This window comes from Triticum dicoccoides, chromosome 1A, assembly GCF_002162155.2.
Source record: "Triticum dicoccoides isolate Atlit2015 ecotype Zavitan chromosome 1A, WEW_v2.0, whole genome shotgun sequence".
In the NCBI taxonomy this organism is placed as follows: domain Eukaryota; kingdom Viridiplantae; phylum Streptophyta; class Magnoliopsida; order Poales; family Poaceae; genus Triticum; species Triticum dicoccoides.
Window position 1 is genome coordinate 60,119,148 of NC_041380.1, and position 17,276 is coordinate 60,136,423.

At 46.1% G+C, this 17,276-nt stretch overlaps 1 protein-coding gene and 1 long non-coding RNA gene across 9 annotated transcripts; both read left to right on the forward strand.

Annotated features, from left to right (window-relative positions):
* The first annotated feature begins 7,885 nt into the window (after nucleotides 1-7,885).
* Nucleotides 7,886-10,565, forward strand: LOC119362885. 8 transcript variants are annotated; one of them, XR_005173667.1, is made up of 3 exons: nucleotides 7,886-9,717; nucleotides 9,801-9,857; nucleotides 10,189-10,565. It is a non-coding gene; the product is annotated as an uncharacterized LOC119362885 (long non-coding RNA). The 8 variants fall into 8 exon arrangements; XR_005173672.1 differs by having other exon boundaries at nucleotides 7,886-9,237; nucleotides 9,485-9,717; nucleotides 9,801-10,565; XR_005173677.1 differs by having other exon boundaries at nucleotides 7,886-9,237; nucleotides 9,527-9,717; nucleotides 9,801-10,565.
* Nucleotides 10,566-12,411: 1,846 nt separating this feature from the next.
* On the forward strand, nucleotides 12,412-16,882 carry LOC119362909 (protein SEEDLING PLASTID DEVELOPMENT 1-like). Its single transcript, XM_037628185.1, has 9 exons — nucleotides 12,412-12,992; nucleotides 13,238-13,452; nucleotides 13,621-13,771; nucleotides 13,859-14,050; nucleotides 14,612-14,774; nucleotides 14,902-15,203; nucleotides 15,579-15,755; nucleotides 15,843-16,007; nucleotides 16,258-16,882. Exons 1-9 carry the CDS (start codon nucleotides 12,558-12,560, stop codon nucleotides 16,558-16,560), a joined length of 2,103 nt encoding a protein of 700 aa, XP_037484082.1. The 5' UTR covers nucleotides 12,412-12,557; the 3' UTR covers nucleotides 16,561-16,882.
* The last annotated feature ends 394 nt before the right edge of the window (nucleotides 16,883-17,276 follow it).

The window sequence follows — 17,276 nt, forward strand, 5'->3', positions numbered from 1 at the left end:
GTTCAAGGGATTGACTACGATGAGACCTTCTCACCCATAGCGATGCTTAAGTCTGTCCGAATCATGTTAGCAATTGGCGCATTTTATAATTATGAAATTTGGTAGATGGATGTCAAAACTGCATTCCTGAATGGATTTCTGGAAGAAGAGTTGTATATGATGCAACCGGAAGGTTTTGTCGATCCAAAGGGAGCTAACAAAGTGTGCAAGCTCCAGCGATCCATTTATGGACTGGTGCAAGCTTCTCGGAGTTGGAATAAACACTTTGATAGTGTGATCAAAGCATTTGGTTTTGTACAGACTTTTGGAGAAGCCTGTATTTACAAGAAAGTGAGTGGGAGCTCTGTAGCATTTCTGATATTATATGTAGATGACATATTACTAATCAGAAATGATATAGAATTTGTGGATAGCATAAAGGGATACTTGAATAAGAGTTTTTCAGTGAAAGACCTCGGTGAAGCTGCTTACATATTGGGCATTAAGATCTATAGAGATAGATCAAGACGCTTGGACTTTCACAAAGCACATACCTTGACAAAATTTTGAAGAAGTTCAAAATGGATCAAGCAAAGAAAGGATTCTTGCCTGTGTTACAAGGTGTGAAATTGAGTAAGACTCAATGCCCGACCAATGCAGAAGATAGAGAGAAAATGAAAGATGTTCCCTATGCTTCAGCCATAGGATCTATCATGTATGCAATGCTGTGTACCAGACCTGATGTGTGTCTTGCTATAAGTCTAGCAGGAAGGTACCAAAGTAATCCAGGAGTGGATCAATGGACAGCGGTCAAGAACATCCTGAAATACCTGAAAAGGACTAAGGATATGTTTCTCATATATGGAGGTGACAAGAGCTCATCGTAAATGGTTACGTTGATGCAAGCTTTGACACTGATCTGGACGATTTTAAATCGCAAACCGGATATGTGTTTACATTAAACGGTGGAACTGTCAGTTAGTGCAGTTCTAAACAAAGCGTTGTGGCGGGATCTACATGTGAAGCGGAGTACATAGCTGCTTTAGAAGCAGCAAACGAAGGAGTCTGGATGAAGGAGTTCATATCCGATCTAGGTGTCATACCTAGTGCATCGGGTCCAATGAAAATCTTTTGTGACAATACTGGTGCAATTGCCTTGGCAAAGGAATCCAGATTTCACAAGAGAACCAAGCACATCAAGAGACGCTTCAATTCCATCTAGGATCTAGTCCAGGTGGGAGACATAGAGATTTGCAAGATACATACGGATCTGAATGTTGCAGACCCGTTGACTAAGCCCCTTCCACGAGCAAAACATGATCAGCACCAAAGCTCCATGGGTGTTAGAATCATTACTGTGTAATCTAGATTATTGACTCTAGTGCAAGTGGGAGACTAAAGAAAATATGCCCTAGAGGCAATAATAATGTTATTATTTTATTTCCTTATATCATGATAAATGTTTATTATTCATGCTAGAATTGTATTATTCGGAAACATAATAATTGTGTGAATACATAGACAAACTAAAACGTCACTAGTATGCCTCTACTTGACTAGCTTGTTAATCAAAGATGGTTATATTTCCTAACCATAGACATGTGTTGTCATTTGATTAACGGGATCACATTATTAGGAGAATGATGTGATTGACATGACCCATTCCATTAGCTTAGCACCCGATCGTTTAGTATGTTGCTATTGCTTTCTTCATGACTTATACATGTTTCTATGACTATGAGATTATGCAACTCCCGTCTGCCGGAGGAACACTTTGTGTGCTACCAAACGTCACAACGTAACTGGGTGATTATAAAGGAGCTCTACAGGTGTCTCCAAAGGTAAATGTTGGGTTGGCGTATTTCGAGATTAGGATTTGTCACTCCGATTGTTGGAGAGGTATCTCTGGGCCCTCTCGGTAATGCACATCACATAAGCCTTGCAAGCATTGCAACTAATGAGTTAGTTGCAAGATGATGTATTACGAAATGAGTAAAGAGACTTGCCGGTAACGAGATTGAACTAGGTATTGAGATACCGACGATCGAATCTCGGGCAAGTAACATACCGATGACAAAGGGAACAACGCATGTTGTTATGCGGTCTGACCGATAAAGATCTTCGTAGAATATGTGGGAGCCAATATGAGCATCTAGGTTCCGCTATTGGTTATTGACCGGAGACATGTCTCGGTCATGTCTACATTGTTCTCGAACCCGTAGGGTCCGCACGCTTAAGGTTTCGATGACAGTTATATTATGAGTTTATGAGTTTTGATGTACCGAAGTTAGTTCGGAGTCCCGGATATGATCACGAACATGACGAGGAGTCTCGAAATGGTCGAGACATAAAGATTGATATATTGGACGGCTATATTCGAACACCGGAAGTGTTCCGGGTGATTTCGAAGAAAACCGGAGTGCCGGAGGGTTACCGGAACCCCCCGGGAGAAGTAATGGGCCATATGGGCCTTAGTGGAGAGAGAGAGGAGCAGCCAGGGTGGGCCGCGCGCCTCCTCCCCCCTGGTCCTAATTGGACTAGGAGAGGGGGGCGGCGCCCCCCTTTCCTTCTCCCTCCCCCCTTCCTTTCCCCCTCCTAGTAGGAGTAGGAAAGAGGGGAGTCCTACTCCTACTAGGAGGAGGACTTCTCCTCCTTGGCGCGCCATAGGGCCGGTCGGCCTCCTTCCCTTGCTCCTTTATATACGGGGGCAGGGGGCACCCCTAGACACACAAGTTGATCCACGTGATCGTTTTCTTAGCCGTGTGCGGTGCCCCCTTCCACCATAATCCTCGATAATATTGTAGTGGTGCTTAGGCGAAGCCCTGCGACGGTAGAACATCAAGATCGTCACCACGCCGTCGTGCTGACGGAACTCTTCCCCGACACTTTGCTGGATCGGAGTCTGGGGATCGTCATCGAGCTGAACGTGTGCTAAAACTCGGAGGTGTCGTAGTTTCGGTGCTTGATCGGTCGGGCCGTGAAGACGTACGACTACATCAATCGTGTTGTCATAACGCTTCCGCTGTCGGTCTACAAGGGTACGTAGATCACACTCTCCCCTCTCGTTGCTATGCATCACCATGATCTTGCGTGTGCGTAGGAATTTTTTTGAAATTACTACGTTCCCCAAGAGGTCCTTCACCATTGTGATAGTCCTGACGAGCTCTATCCAGTGCACTCCTCCGCCACCGCCTCCATCACCCCAGTCGTCCTCGCTGCAGGTGTCGTCCTTTGGCATGCTCATTTGGGACACCTGAACCCCACCACTTTGCGTCAAATTCTTCAGAGTTTTTCATTCTCGTGCAATAAGATCGACGACCATACTTGTGAGGCTTGTCGTCTTGGAAAGCACGTTCGTCTTCCCTTTAGCACTTCTACCACTATTTTCACTTTTCTGTTTCAGTTATTGCATAGTGATGTTTGGACATCCCCGGTTGCGAGCAACACGGGCTACCTATACTATTTGGTGATCTTAGATGATTTCTCTCATTATGTGTGGACATTTCCTCTTCGTCGCAAGTCCGACGCCCTTGCCACACTCACCGCCTTTTATTCCTATGTCACCACACAGTTCGGTCGTCCTATCCTTGCATTACAAACTGACAACGGAAAAGAGTTTGACAACATTGCTGTTCGTAACCTTCTAGCCTCTCACGACACTATCTTCCGCCTCACTTGTCCCTACACATCCCAACAAAATGGTCGTGCCGAGCGTATCCTTCGCACTCTTAACGACTGCGTCCGCACGTTGCTCTTTCACTCTAACGTGCCTCCCCGGTTTTGGCCGGACGCTCTCGCCACGGCCACCCTCCTCATCAACATCCGTCTGTGTCGCCCACGCTGGAACTATGCCCCTCACCATCTCGCCTTCACATCTTTGGTTGTCTCTGCTATCCTAACATCGCTGCCACTGCGCCTCATAAGCTTGCACCTCGCTCCGTCGCTTGCATCTTCCTTGGCTACCCACCTAACACCAAAGGATACCACTGCTACTATCCCGTCTCACATCGTGTATTCACCTCCCGGCACGTTTACTTTGATGAGAAGGTGTTTCCATTTCAGCAGGTACCTCCCGTTGCCCCGTCGCCGCCGGCCACCGGTGGCCCTCTAGCGACCCTATCAGGTGGGCGGCCCCGCTCGGTTCTTGGACCGCCTCCGGGCTTCGGCGTCCTCGCGCCGTGGGACGAGCTGCGCCTCGCGCCCCCACGTCGCCCTCACCGACTCCGTCAGGGCCTCGGCATCGCCCGTCTCGCCGGTCGCCGCTTCGCCGGCATCTTCGCCGGCCGCTGCGTCGCCGGCCTCTTCGCCGGCATCTTCGCCGGCCGCCGCGTCGTCGGTATCTTCACCGGCCTCTTCGCCGGCATCTTCATCGGCCGCCGTGTCGCCGGTATCTTCACCGGTCACCTCGGGGGCCGCCCCCTCACCGGCTACCACGCCGGGTGCCTCGCCGGATGTCCCAGCGCTGCCGTCTCGCCCCGTCACACGAGCCCGAGCTGGCATTCACCGGCCAAGTCTGCGGTACTCGAGCGACGAGTACCTCCTCGCCGCCTCCACCGCGGAGCCGTCCCCTATTCCTGCATCCGCTCACGCAGCCCTTCATGATCCTCACTGGCTTGCCGCGATGCAGGAAGAGTTCGACGCTCTCCAGCAGAACCGCACCTGCACACTGGTTCCCCGGCCTCTTCGCGCCAATGTCATCAGCGGCAAGTGGGTCTTTCGACACAAGACCCGCTTGGATGGTACACTTGAGTGCTACAAGGCTCACTGGGTGGTTCGTGGTTTTCGACAGCGCGCTGGAGTTGACTTCACTGAGACGTTTGCACTGGTTATCAAACCGAGCACAATCCGCACAGTCCTCCAGCTTGCGGTGTCCCGAGGCTGGCCAGTTCATCAGATGGATGTCTCCAACGCCTTCCTCCACGACCATCTTGAGGAGCAGGTTTATTGTGAGCAGCCCACCGGTTTCGTCGACGCATCTCTTCCTTGCCATGTGTGTTTGCTGTCCCGGTCTCTATACGGGCTCAAGCAAGCACCTCACACTTGGTACCAGCGGATCGCCGGGTTTCTTCAGACACTGGGCTTCAGCGTCACTCGCTCGGACGCCTCACTATTTGTCTATCGCCATGGTGACACGACTGCATATTTGCTCCTCTACGTCGACGACATCATCCTGATGGCCTCCTCCGCAACTCTTCTTCAGCAAATTACTCTCAGGCTGCGTGACGAGTTCGCCATCAAGGACTTGGGCGCTCTACATTATTTTCTTGGCATTGAGGTCGTTCGGCGACCGGATGGCTTCTTTCTTCATTAGAAGAAGTATGCGCACGAGCTCCTTGAGCGTGCTGGCATGCTCAACTGTCACCCTGTTGCTACTCCTGTTGACACGAAGGCCAAGGTTTCTGCTCTTGAGGGCTCGCCAGCGTCGGATGCTCCCTTCTACCGGTCCATTGTCGGTGCTCTTCAATATCTGACTCTCACCCGACCAGATCTACAGTATGCAGTTCAACAGGTGTGTCTCCACATGCACGCCCCTCGTGACTCCCATTGGACTCTCGTGAAGCGGATCCTCCGTTACATTCGCGACACGATGACTCTTGGGCTCACCCTCACGGCGTCCGCTTCTCTAGAGATGGTGGCCTACTCCGACGCAGACTGGGCTGGCTGCTCCGACACTCGTCGGTCCACCTCCGGCTACTGCGTTTATCTCGGTCCTTCACTTGTCTCGTGGTCGTCCAAGCGACAACCCACAGTATCGTGCTCCAGCGCGGAGGCTGAGTACCGAGCTATGGCTAACGTTGTTGCCGAGTGCACCTGGCTATGACAGTTATTCCAGGAGCTGCATCACGATATCTACCAGGCTACGGTTGTCTACTGCGACAATGTCTCTGCGGTGTACCTCTCCGCCAACCCCGTTCATCATCGTCGGACTAATCACATTGAGCTGGACATTCACTTTGTGCGCGAGCAAGTGGCCCTTGGACATATTCGGGTCCGTCATGTTCCGACTGCACAACAGTTCGCCGATATGATGACGAAGGGCCTGCCGACTTCCACCTTCGAGGAGTTTCGTTCCAGTCTCTGCGTCACTGGCGCCGCTTCAACTGCGGGGGGTGTTGAGTATATTGTGTACGTGTATATTGTGTATTGAGCCCATCTCCTGTTTTCTTTGTATAGTCGAGGTTGTGGCCCCTCTCTGTACTCATATATATGTGCCTGGTACATTGATCAATGCATTGTGTTTGCACAGCCTATACTTCATAATCTACGTGGATGACGTGACGATGTCCGGCGATTTCTCAAGGAGGTGCGATCTCGTCTTTGATATCGTGTTGTTGGCCGAACGGATGAGTACAAAAATATGAACCATCTATATCTTTACCTAATAATAAAGCAAATTGAGTTTCTTTCGTCCGTCATGGCATTTTTCAGAGAAGTCCCTCTATTTCAGAGAATTCAACCCGTAGTCCTGTTTTAAGTTAAAACGAATCTTTATTTTCGTATTTTACATAAAAGTCCCTATCTTTTTTTGAAATCAACCCGCCGTCCGGATTTAAGTCACACCTGAACCGTTATTTTACATTTTTCGAAACCCCCCCTGATGTTTTAGATAATTAATTCGCGAATCATATTTAAGTCAAACAAATACTTTTTAAAATCATCCATATCTTTTAAACCGTAACTCCGATTTGAACATGTTATATATGAAATTTGATTAGAAAAATATGTAGAATATCAATATGAGATTATTTTTACCTGTTAAGTATTTTTAAATATTATTTTGGAATATATTTGAGTCAAACCAAATGATTTTCTAAATTATCTGTATCTTTTAAACCGTAACTTCGATTTTAACATATTATATATATGAAATTTTATTAGAAAAATGTGTGGAATCTAAATATGATGTTAATTTTACGTGTTAAATATTTCTAAAATATTGTTATGGAAGCAAACTTATAATTTATAGCGCAAGATTCGTTTTTTTCATACCGGCGACGATCCGGATTGCAAATAAACACCCCACTATAACGATATATAGAAAATAAAACATCGATAACTACACATGCATACCTCTGAAAAATGTCGCAGGGGAAAACAACAGATTTCTCATCGCGAGAGTGAGAGAAAGCGAGCGCGAGAGAGAGAGGGAGAGGGAGTAGAGAGGGAGAGAGAGACGCCTTAGGATTAACCATATTCAACACATGTTTTTTGTTGTTTTGTGTGAACACCGAGGCCATCGCCTGCGAGGGTGCAAAGAAGGATAAGCAGTAACACACAAATATGATGCCTCGCAAAAATAAAGGAGATGAACCTATTGTGGTCTTGAGTGATGGTTGTTGAGTTAAGAGCGTGTGTTATGTTTTCTCTCCCGTTGCAACGCACGGACTCTTTTGCTAGTAAATTACTCCCCCCGTTTTTAGTTACTCCGCATATTAGCTTTGGTCAAAGTCAAACTTTATAAACTTTGACGAAGTTTTGTAGATAAAAATATTAACATATACAATAAGAAATCAACACCATTAGATTCATTATCAAATGTACTTCCACATAGTATAAATTTCTTATGGTAAATATTTATATTTTCTTCTATAAACTTGGTCAAACTTTAGGAAATTTGACTTCAGTCAACTATAACATGCGAAGTAAATAAAAACGGAGGAAGTACCAAGTCAAATTAAAAGTGATGGGTTTTTATAAGTAGAGACGAGAGCTAATGGGCCCCGTCCGTATGGGTGCAGAAAAAGAGATGTATGCATCAAGACTGTCTTGTCTGTGCATGAGTCCCAGGGAAAAGAAAATAAAGACACAGAAATTCAGAGAAGGAATCAAATACGGAAGAGCTTTACCCCTCAAGAAAATATCAAATACGGAAGAGAAAGATTGAGATGCTTCGGAGGCGGCGCACTGCTATTGGCCAGTGGTTCACCGCTACATGCCGGAACCGTTTGATTTACTTATCTCGAGTTCTCGACCCAGGATGGGCTCGCCGTGTTTGCTAGCTCTGGGTGCCGGCTGCCGAGGGCGGAGGGACTGTGCCCTAGCGGTGCACGCTGGCTTCGGTTGTCAAGGGGCAGCGCGACGGCGTGCGGTACGCATGCGCGCCTGGCCTGGTCGATGACGGCTCCACGCACGGCGCTGGCTGCTCCAAAAGTGAAGCTCCGACGACGACACCCAGACCCAGAAGCCAGTCGACGCGTCCCACATTAGCGGCACGGTCCAGGCCGGCGTGCCCGACGCCGGTGCCGTGATGACGGTGCTCGTCTCAGCAGGCCTTGCTCTTCGGCGGTGCAGGTCAATGACGGTGAACAAAGCGGATACGGTGAGTCTTCTTGGGGTGAGGCCGTGCTCAGTCCCTGTGCAACCCCAGACCTTCACCCATGCCGCCCCATCTCCACTGGGCCGCCGTTGTTGCTGTTACCGCACAGGCCAACGCTAGTTCTCCATTGCTCCACCTGATTCTACACCGCCCACAAGGTGTTCGACAGATTGTCTCACATGTTTATTTTCAAGTGTTATGTCTTTCACTCTTTGCCGTAAACGCTGACTGACGCAGCACCGTTGCTAATTGCCTGTGCTCAAAAGTTAAAACACAAATTGAGCGCCCCCCTCCTACCCGAGCTTCCAGCAGCATCCTCTTCGTCGTGGTGTCAATGAAGGTAAGCTTAATAGTCCATCCATCGGATCTTACGGGCCACTGAATTTTTTGCATCTGAAGACTGAAGGTGTTCATCACCTTGAGCATTTACTTGTGTTCTCATGTATACCATGTTCAACTGAGGCCAATGGTTGAAAGATATTATTTGAAATGTTCCTTGGTTCGTCAGCAGGGCGCACACACTGTGTTTGACGACGACCCCGCTCCTGACCTGCTGTGCATACCCTGCTTGTAAGAGAGGACCTTTTTATGTCTAATTATTTTCCTGGGAGTTCCTATGCTGGCAAAGTGGTGAGATGCATTCACATTGGAAAATTGTATTGGTCAAAACTCAAATTGAAGTAGCAGGCTCTGATCCTCACTGCTTAGCTTTTCTAGAGAGGGTCAAAACTCAAAAGATCTTTTGTTTTGGAACATTTGTGTATTTGGTGAAACCCTGGACAGAAGACCCAATCCCGAGCTTCATTTCCAGTTTAGCAGTGGCCGTGTGCGGGAATGTTGCTTCTTTGAAAGGATATGGGGGCAGTAGAAGGTTAAGGAAAATTTTGCTTTGGGAGAACGCAAAGAGAGAAAAGGGATGCAAACAGAAGTCTGCTGGCCTGGTACAGTATTTAACTTCTTGGTTGATGTTGTTTGTCTAAACCAGCTTACATGCAGGATTACTTTTTTTTTCTCTACTGAAGGAGTTATAATTATACTCCGCGGTGTTGCTGCGTTTCAGTTTAATAGCACCATATTCTGTCTTAGGATTCAGTTCTGTACCTGTTACATTTAGCATTTCAACTTGACAACAAGCATTGCCGAGACAAAGGCTTGATAAATATTGGTTTCTGTGTTGCCATTTGTTAGGAATTTAAACATGACTTACGGCCTAATAAAGAAAAGATGCAGGAAGCAGGAGGGAAGATGACTTTCCCAGTCACACGATCACTTGTATTCACAAAAATGCAGCTTGCCTATTTGCTTCCTCAGTGTTGGGCATGCTATTCCAATTAACTGAGTATGGCATTATGTGAGCTCAGGTTTTTCTTTTGAAGCAACGAGCCACGTCGTCGATTTCCATTAGAGAAACCGACACATAGGTTTGTTACGAACTAAACCTCAAAAGATAATATGTGAGCTCAGCTCCGCACAAAAGTTATCTGATTTTTGTTATTGTTTGCAGACTTGTGCGCCTGAGATTAGATGGCTGGTAACCCGTCCAATTTTGCTTCGGATCCAGGTGTATAGCACTTTAACAGTTCCTCTGTTAGTGCTGTTGGGCACCTTTTTGAATGATATGACTCATAGATGTGGTTTCTGGCCCGTGTTTACTGCCACATTTTCTCAACATAGCATTATTCCACTACTGTTTGTGTTGTGGATGTATGGCTAGAAAAAAAATTATTGTTATGCAAATTTGATATGTTTCATGTGGCCATATATTCACAAAAATTCCTGTAATTTTATTGTACAAAATAGACGGACGTGGCAACAAGCATCATCAATGATCTAATATATTGATGTTTCTTATGTAACTCTCACGGTTTCTGCTACAAACCTTTGGCTTGCAGAAACCAGTATGAAGGCACGACGGCTGTGCGGCCTCTGCCTCCCGGGAGCCTCTACTTCCCACTTGGAAAGAGAGACAGGTGGCGTCTCGGAATAGTAGACGCACATTGGTTGAAAAATGGAACCTTGAACCGGACCAAACAGGAAGCAGAGAGGGAGAAGAGGAAGAAGCCGGAGGCGAAAGGGATGGGTGGGCAGAGCCGCAGAGAGAGCAATCCCCAAAAGCTACCCTCTTCTTTCTCCTCCACAGAACTCGATTGCCAGGCATCTTTACTCTGTGCTGCACCTCTTTTCTCCCGTGGACTTGGCCCATGGACCATGCTTGTGGCAATTTTATTCTCTTTTCTTTTTGAATTACTGATATAGTAGCAGTTTTGAGAATACGGATCTCACGAGAATAATGTGCTCGATTTTCTATGAGTCGAACCGACTCGCTGCGCCTTGGCCATAGAAAATTAGAAACTCAATGAGAATAACTCACCGCACCAACTGGGCATGAGGGAGACATGCATTTCCATTTCCTTTTGCTTGCAAGGGAAGAGCATGGGAAACTTAGACTCTCGGTGAAGCAAAACTGAAACAGTAAGGCCTAGTTTGGCAACACCGTTTTTTCAAAACCATAGTATTCCAAAACCTCAGTATTTCAATAGATGGGCAACAAATACTCCAGTTTCTGAAAAACATAGATTTTCTCAGTTTCGATAATACCGCCGAGGTGTTTGGCAAGTGGCAGCTCTTCTCTGTTTCTTTTTATTTGCACAGATTGTTACGTTGTTGCATGCATACGCAGCTATACTCATCGATCAGCTTGTGCTAATCGCCACCGTATGCATGCAGCTTTGTACGGGCATGTTCTCTCCTAGTAGATGCTAGGAAGGATATGTATAGAGTTATCTCTTGTAATCAATCAAAGACAGTCAGCCGGCGCTAAGTCGTAATTTGTACGTGTATGTGCGCCACTCTAGCCAGATAGATCGATCGGCTAGCTATCGATTTTAGGTGTCACATGCGTCGATGGCCAGAAGAACATGAATACAGAGAGACAACCCAGCCAACGTTTCTCAATTTTTTAAAAAAAGGTCCAGACTTCTTTTTTATATACTACAAAAATACCACAGTTTTAGAGATACCACGGTTTGTTAAACTATAGTATTTTTTCCATCCAAACGACTCAAAGTATTGAATACCAAGGTTTTTTCAGGAAATACAGTACTCCCTAAAAACTACAAAAATACTTTGGCTCCCAAACGCACCCTAAGTAACTTACTATGAAACACATGCGGAAAGTCTAAAATAAAAGACAACCGATCATGGTTGTGATGGCAATGTTCACTTTTTTAGGGTAATAGTGGCATTATTACCTAAGTTAACATAGTTCTCCAGAGTAGGGCATTTGGGAGACCGAGCTCCATGGAGGCCTTAATTTTGAAAAATTCAAAATTCAAACTTTTTAGTTAAAAAATTTCTAAAAAATTACACATATATACAAGGATGTAATGTGTATGTGTGTAAAATCGAGGATGAAAAACCTTGAATTGTGAGCTGCGCAAAAAAACCAAAATTATGGACTTTGAGGATGAACAATACGTATGCTAAAAAGCCACATATTATCCTTTTTGTGCAGCTCTCATTTTTAACGTATTTTTGACCTAAAAATTTACACACATGTACATTATGTCTCCAGGTATATGTGTATTGTTTTCAGAATTTTTTAAAACTAAAAGTTTGAATTTTGAAGTTTTCAAATTAAGGCCTCCATGGAGCTGCCATTTTCGAGTTCTCCGCTAAAATGGTATACAAATTGTGAAGGAAAAGATGGTCTCTCCAAGCATTACAAGCAAGAATTTGAATAAAACTGTATAAGCGGTACATTAGCACATGATTACAAGAGAAAGTAGCAAATTATAGCCGAGTGCACATAACACACTCGTGAATAGTTTTTCATTCCTGGAAGATCTTAAGAGTACCCGCAAAGAAAAAAAAAGGAAGATCTTAAGAGGGATGTGTGTGCGTGTGTGTGTGTGTGAAACTTAATAATGTGGATATCCGGTGTCTGCACGGTAGCATCTGCCGCACGACTGACCGACCACAGCGGTCCATAGGCGTGGTCCATCTGGCTGGCAAGGCGGGAAGCGGCCCCGCCTTTCCAACACTCTTCCAGCTCCACGCCTGCCCCTCTCTGCCTCACCACTCCACCTCCAGTCGCAGTATTCCCCGGAATCTTCCTTCCTCCGCCTCCGATCCCCTTCCCTCCTCCACCCCCCGCCCGCCACCTGTTCGGCCAAACATCCCACCATTTTCTACATATACGCGCGCGCCATTCCACCCTTCCTCCCGCCATCACCCGGTGACCACGACCGCCACCGGCACGATGCTCAAGGCGCTCAACCCCACCCCGATCCGGCTCCGCCCGGCGTGCCGCGCCTCCTCGGCAGGGTGCGCGACACGGCGTGGAGGCCCGCCGCGGAGGGCGGTCCCGCAGCAGCCGCCCGTGCGCCGGCCGTCCGGCGACCGGTGCGTGCCGTGGCGCGGCGCGGCGCCCTCGGGCCCCGCCGCGCCGCCGGCCTCCCCGGTCGCCGCCCCGGCGCCCGGGGCCCGGGCGGGGGCCAGGGGCGAGCTGGAGGCGTTCCTGGAGGTGGTGCCGGCGAGGATGCGGCGCGAGCTGGCGCTGCACCCGGAGGTCTGGGAGCTGGTGGAGGTCGTCATGGACCTCGGCCGCCGCCCGCTCGCGCGGTTCCCCTCCGGGGACTGGGTCATCTCCGACCAGCCCGTCACCGCCGACGACCTCCGCCAGGCCGTCTCCAAGGTGCCGTCACCTCAGCCTTCCTCTGCTTACCACCGTGACGCCTGCGACTGCGATCCCCAAATTGCCTTGGCTCTGACGCTCTGTTGCAGTATCAATACTACTGTAGCATGAAAGTTGCTTCTGTGGAGATGCTTGTTTTGCTCAGTTGGAAGATCAACAATACTTACTACTTACTGTAGTATGAAAGTTGCTTATGTGAAGATGCTTGTTTTGCTCACTTGGAAGATCGGTTTCTCTCTTTGCAGGTGGGCAATTTCTCCGAGGACAACCGATCCGGGATCAACCACTCGTTGCACCGGATCAGCGCCATCAGAAACCGCAAGGCTAACATAATCGGTCTCACTTGCCGTGTTGGGCGGGCTATATCGGGCAGCGCAGAGATGATCCGTGATTTGGTCGTGGGAGGCGGCTCCATATTGGTGATTGGACCTCCTGGTGTAGGGAAGACTACTCTGATCAGGTACACATCACCTACACTCCAGTTCTTTGATCAGTGGTGTCAGTCGTCATCTTACGCTAATGCATGTTACATGTATATTAACTCAGTAACATGGCTGAGAAGACCAAAGATAAATCGCAGGGTTTTGCAATCTGATCCTAACAATTCAAAATGCTTTCAATAATACAGGGAAATAGCTAGGATCTTGGCAGATGAGGGTAACAAACGTGTGATCATAGTGGACACATCTAATGAAATAGGAGGTGATGGGGATGTACCTCACTCCGGCATTGGGCGCTCTAGGAGAATGCAAGTTCCTAAAGTTACGATGCAGCATAACGTAGGTTCTTGCGGAATCTTCTAGTGTCTTTGTTTAATACTTTACTAGTGCATGCTCGATGATACACATGAAACATTGTTTATGTAGGTGATGATTGAGGCTGTTGAAAATCACATGCCGGAAGTTATTGTTATCGATGAGATTGGTACAGAACTTGAGGCAATGGCAGCCAGCACCATTGCTCAAAGAGGCGTTCAACTTGTAGGAACTGCTCATGGGGTGACAATTGACAGCATAATTAAAAACCCTTGCTTGCAAATGCTTGTTGGTGGGATTGAGGTGAACTTATTTTCTTTTCTGCCAGCTGTCCTCCAACAGTTTCTCTTATGTTCTTGAAGCTTAGCATCTTCCTGAACATCAGATTAAAGCGCAATAGTCAACCAGTTGATCCTGAAGCTTGTCATATATCCTAATGTGGTTTTTAGATTCCAAAGGACATGACAACTAGGCTATCCAAGCACAGTGGTGTCTCTGTGCCGACCTGGGTTCGATCCTTCTGGGGCGGATTAAGCGTTGTTAATTTATTCTGCTGGGTGAACAAATCAGTGTATCTCATTGTCTTCCTAAAATACCTTGCGAGGTTTCTTGACTCTTTGGTGTATTTTAGACACGAAAGGATAGTAATATTTCTTTTCAGCTAACCAAAGGATAGTAGCATGATGACAACTTTATCATATTTGCCAATATTGAGTTTCAAGTAAAATTTGGACCTGTAGTTATTTTAATCATATTTCAACACTAAACGTGACTAGAATAGTTTATTAAAATGACACACATTTGAGTCTGCATCAAGAAAAAAAATACTTATTAGTGAAATAACAATGTAAGTTTGTTATACAGAGTGTGACTCTTGGCGATGAAGAGGCAAAGAAGCGGAAAGTTCAGAAAACAATTCTTGAGAGAAAAGGGCCCCCAACATTTTCATGTGCTGTTGAGATGGTGTCGAAGACTGAATGTCGAGTGCATCACAAGTTAGAATCTACAGTTGATGCTATTCTTGCAGGTAACTGTCTAATTCACAGTAACGATGTTCACAGTCAACTCCGAGCATAGCACATAGTCATTACTCATGAGGAGGATCTGTAGAGATCTTCTGGTTTCTGAATTAAGTCTCCATCTCTTTGGTACAGGGAAGCCTCCCAAGTTTGAAGCTCGCATGATGGATAGCAAGATCACCGAGTCAGGAGGATCTTTGGTGATATCTGAGAGAGTGTCTGAAACAGAGCGCTTACCTGCGTATCATCAAGATCTGGTCACCAGGGCGGTTACATCAGAAGATAAATTCATCGATGATTTTGGTTCCTCCAGGCAAGCAAAAAGCAAGAACATCCCATCAGACGATAATGTCAATGGTGATTTTGGTTGTACAAAGAAAACAAAAGGCAAACAATATGTGTCTGGAAGGCCTCCAGTACGTGTTTACACTTACCAGGTAAGTGGAGATACTAATTATGTTTTTATGGATTATAATTTTGCGCAATTGTAATATTATATACATCGATGCTGTGTGGGTTAGTACCTGGATGGACATTTCTTGCATGGCCTTGGATACTGCCTACGTTCTTTTTTGAGTCGTATACTTCATTTTCTGCAAATTATAGGACTCACAAAAGAATGTAACTAGTATTTCAAAGAGTTGCCTTCCTTGTAGCACCTCAGCTGTCCCAACCATCAAGTCTTAATGGCCCATCTCCCTGTATTTTCCTACACTGATGTCGAAGACTGAATTTTGTGCTATGCAATATTATAGTATTGTATTTAACAGTAAAACCATGAAGCTCATGGTAGTTATTTTTTGTGCTTTCAGGTTTCAGAAGCTGATATCTTGCAAGTAGCAACAGTGATGGGTTTTGAGGATGAATTGGACATAACAGATGACATTGAAGCGGCCAATGTGATTCTCGCGTCAAGTTCTGAAATGAAGCAGAATCCGTGGATCCGTAATGTTGCCAAGTACCACAAGCTTCCTATATTTGTTGTTAAGGTCATCTCATGATAAATTTATTTTGTGATGTCCAGTACAAAAAAGTATTACATCTGTACTGACAGAGTTCCGTCTTGTAAATTGCAGACAAATACGATGGCTCAGATAGTAAAGGCTGTCAAAATGATTGTTGGAAGAGATAAACTTGATGCACCATCATGCAAACAACCTAAAGTTTTGGAAGGAGAAATAGAGATTGAAGATGATGCTCCGAAACGGAAGCCATCATTGGAGGAAATTGATGCATTGGAGGTAATCTCTTCACTTCTATATTTTGTGAAACAGTACCACTTAACAGGGAAAAAAATCTATATCTTCTCAGAATACAGTCAAAACCAAGATGAGCGTTTTACAGGTTACCATTGTTTTTACTCCTACCGTCCTTCTGGAACTTTAAACTGCTAGTAGTTCCGTTCATAGTGCTATGTTTACTTGTTGTACTTACTGTGAGATAAAACATAGTAGTTGCATAACAGCTATATTATACTCTGCAACCATTCAGGAGGCCCGGTTGGCAATTGAATACATTGTAATCCCGGGCGGGGAGCCCGTCGAACTCCTCCCAAGGTGTTCAGAAATTGTTGCTCGTCAGCTGGAGCTCGTTGAGAGCTACCAGCTCCTCGCCGAGACCTTCGGAACCGACCCCAATTCGAGGCTGCAGATTCTTCCAGTGAAAATAGCAAAGAAGAGCTCGGATCAGGGCGCTCAGGGGCCGACGTCCACCAAGAAGAACGGCTCGGATCTGATTGTCAGCGAGAATGGTGGAGGCTTCAGCTTCTCCCGGCTGCCATTTCTGCCGAAGTGACACCTTAGTTTGACACTCTGATCACCGTTGCCGAAATGTAAAACACCATTCTTCTCCCTTCTTCCCCTTGTTGTTGTTGTTGTTGTTGTTGTACAGCGCTGTGCACAGTGGTGTAAATAGTGTTTTAATGTCCAAGAATCGAAAGAGCAAAGCTAATTGTAATTGCCTTCCATTCTTTTACCAAATAAAGCTCCTCACATCCTGTAATCTGTAGTTGTGTATAGCTCAGCTGGATTTGGTCTGTTGACTGCAACCTACATTGGGGATGATGATGTAAAAAACAGTTTATGAAGTTTTAGTATAACATTCATATAAAGTTATAGCAGCACATGTTTTGCGGTTAAAAAGGAAACTATATATCGATTGTTTTAAATGTAGCTCACTGCCTCTCTGGTCACATAGGGACTAATTAATTAGTTCAACATACTACCCATAAAAAAATTAGTTCAACATACTACCTCCGTACAATAATATAAGCCGTTTTTGCAGTTCAAATTCTCATTAACGCTGTTTAGTAAAATCAGAACAACCGTGGAACGACAATAGATGGCAAATGGGGAATTGTTCAACTTTGATCAAGTAAGATTTTCATTACAAATCCAAGTTCTCCGCATTTCGACATCGTGAACGTCGGACAATCTATATCTGCTCGGGGAGATAATCCACCACGTCGCCAACCTCCATATCGAGTTGTGCCGGTGTATGTCTCCCGTGCA

What these genes read in the sequence shown, in the direction of transcription:
- LOC119362909 (XM_037628185.1), top strand. Translation starts at nt 12,558, where the DNA reads ATGCTCAAGGCGCTCAACCCCACCCCGATCCGGCTCCGCCCGGCGTGC. An exon ending in GGGAAGACTACTCTGATCAG is followed by an intron (nt 13,453 to 13,620) that starts GTACACATCACC and finishes TCAATAATACAG; the next exon opens with GGAAATAGCTAGGATCTTGG. An exon ending in TTCCTATATTTGTTGTTAAG is followed by an intron (nt 15,756 to 15,842) that starts GTCATCTCATGA and finishes TGTAAATTGCAG; the next exon opens with ACAAATACGATGGCTCAGAT.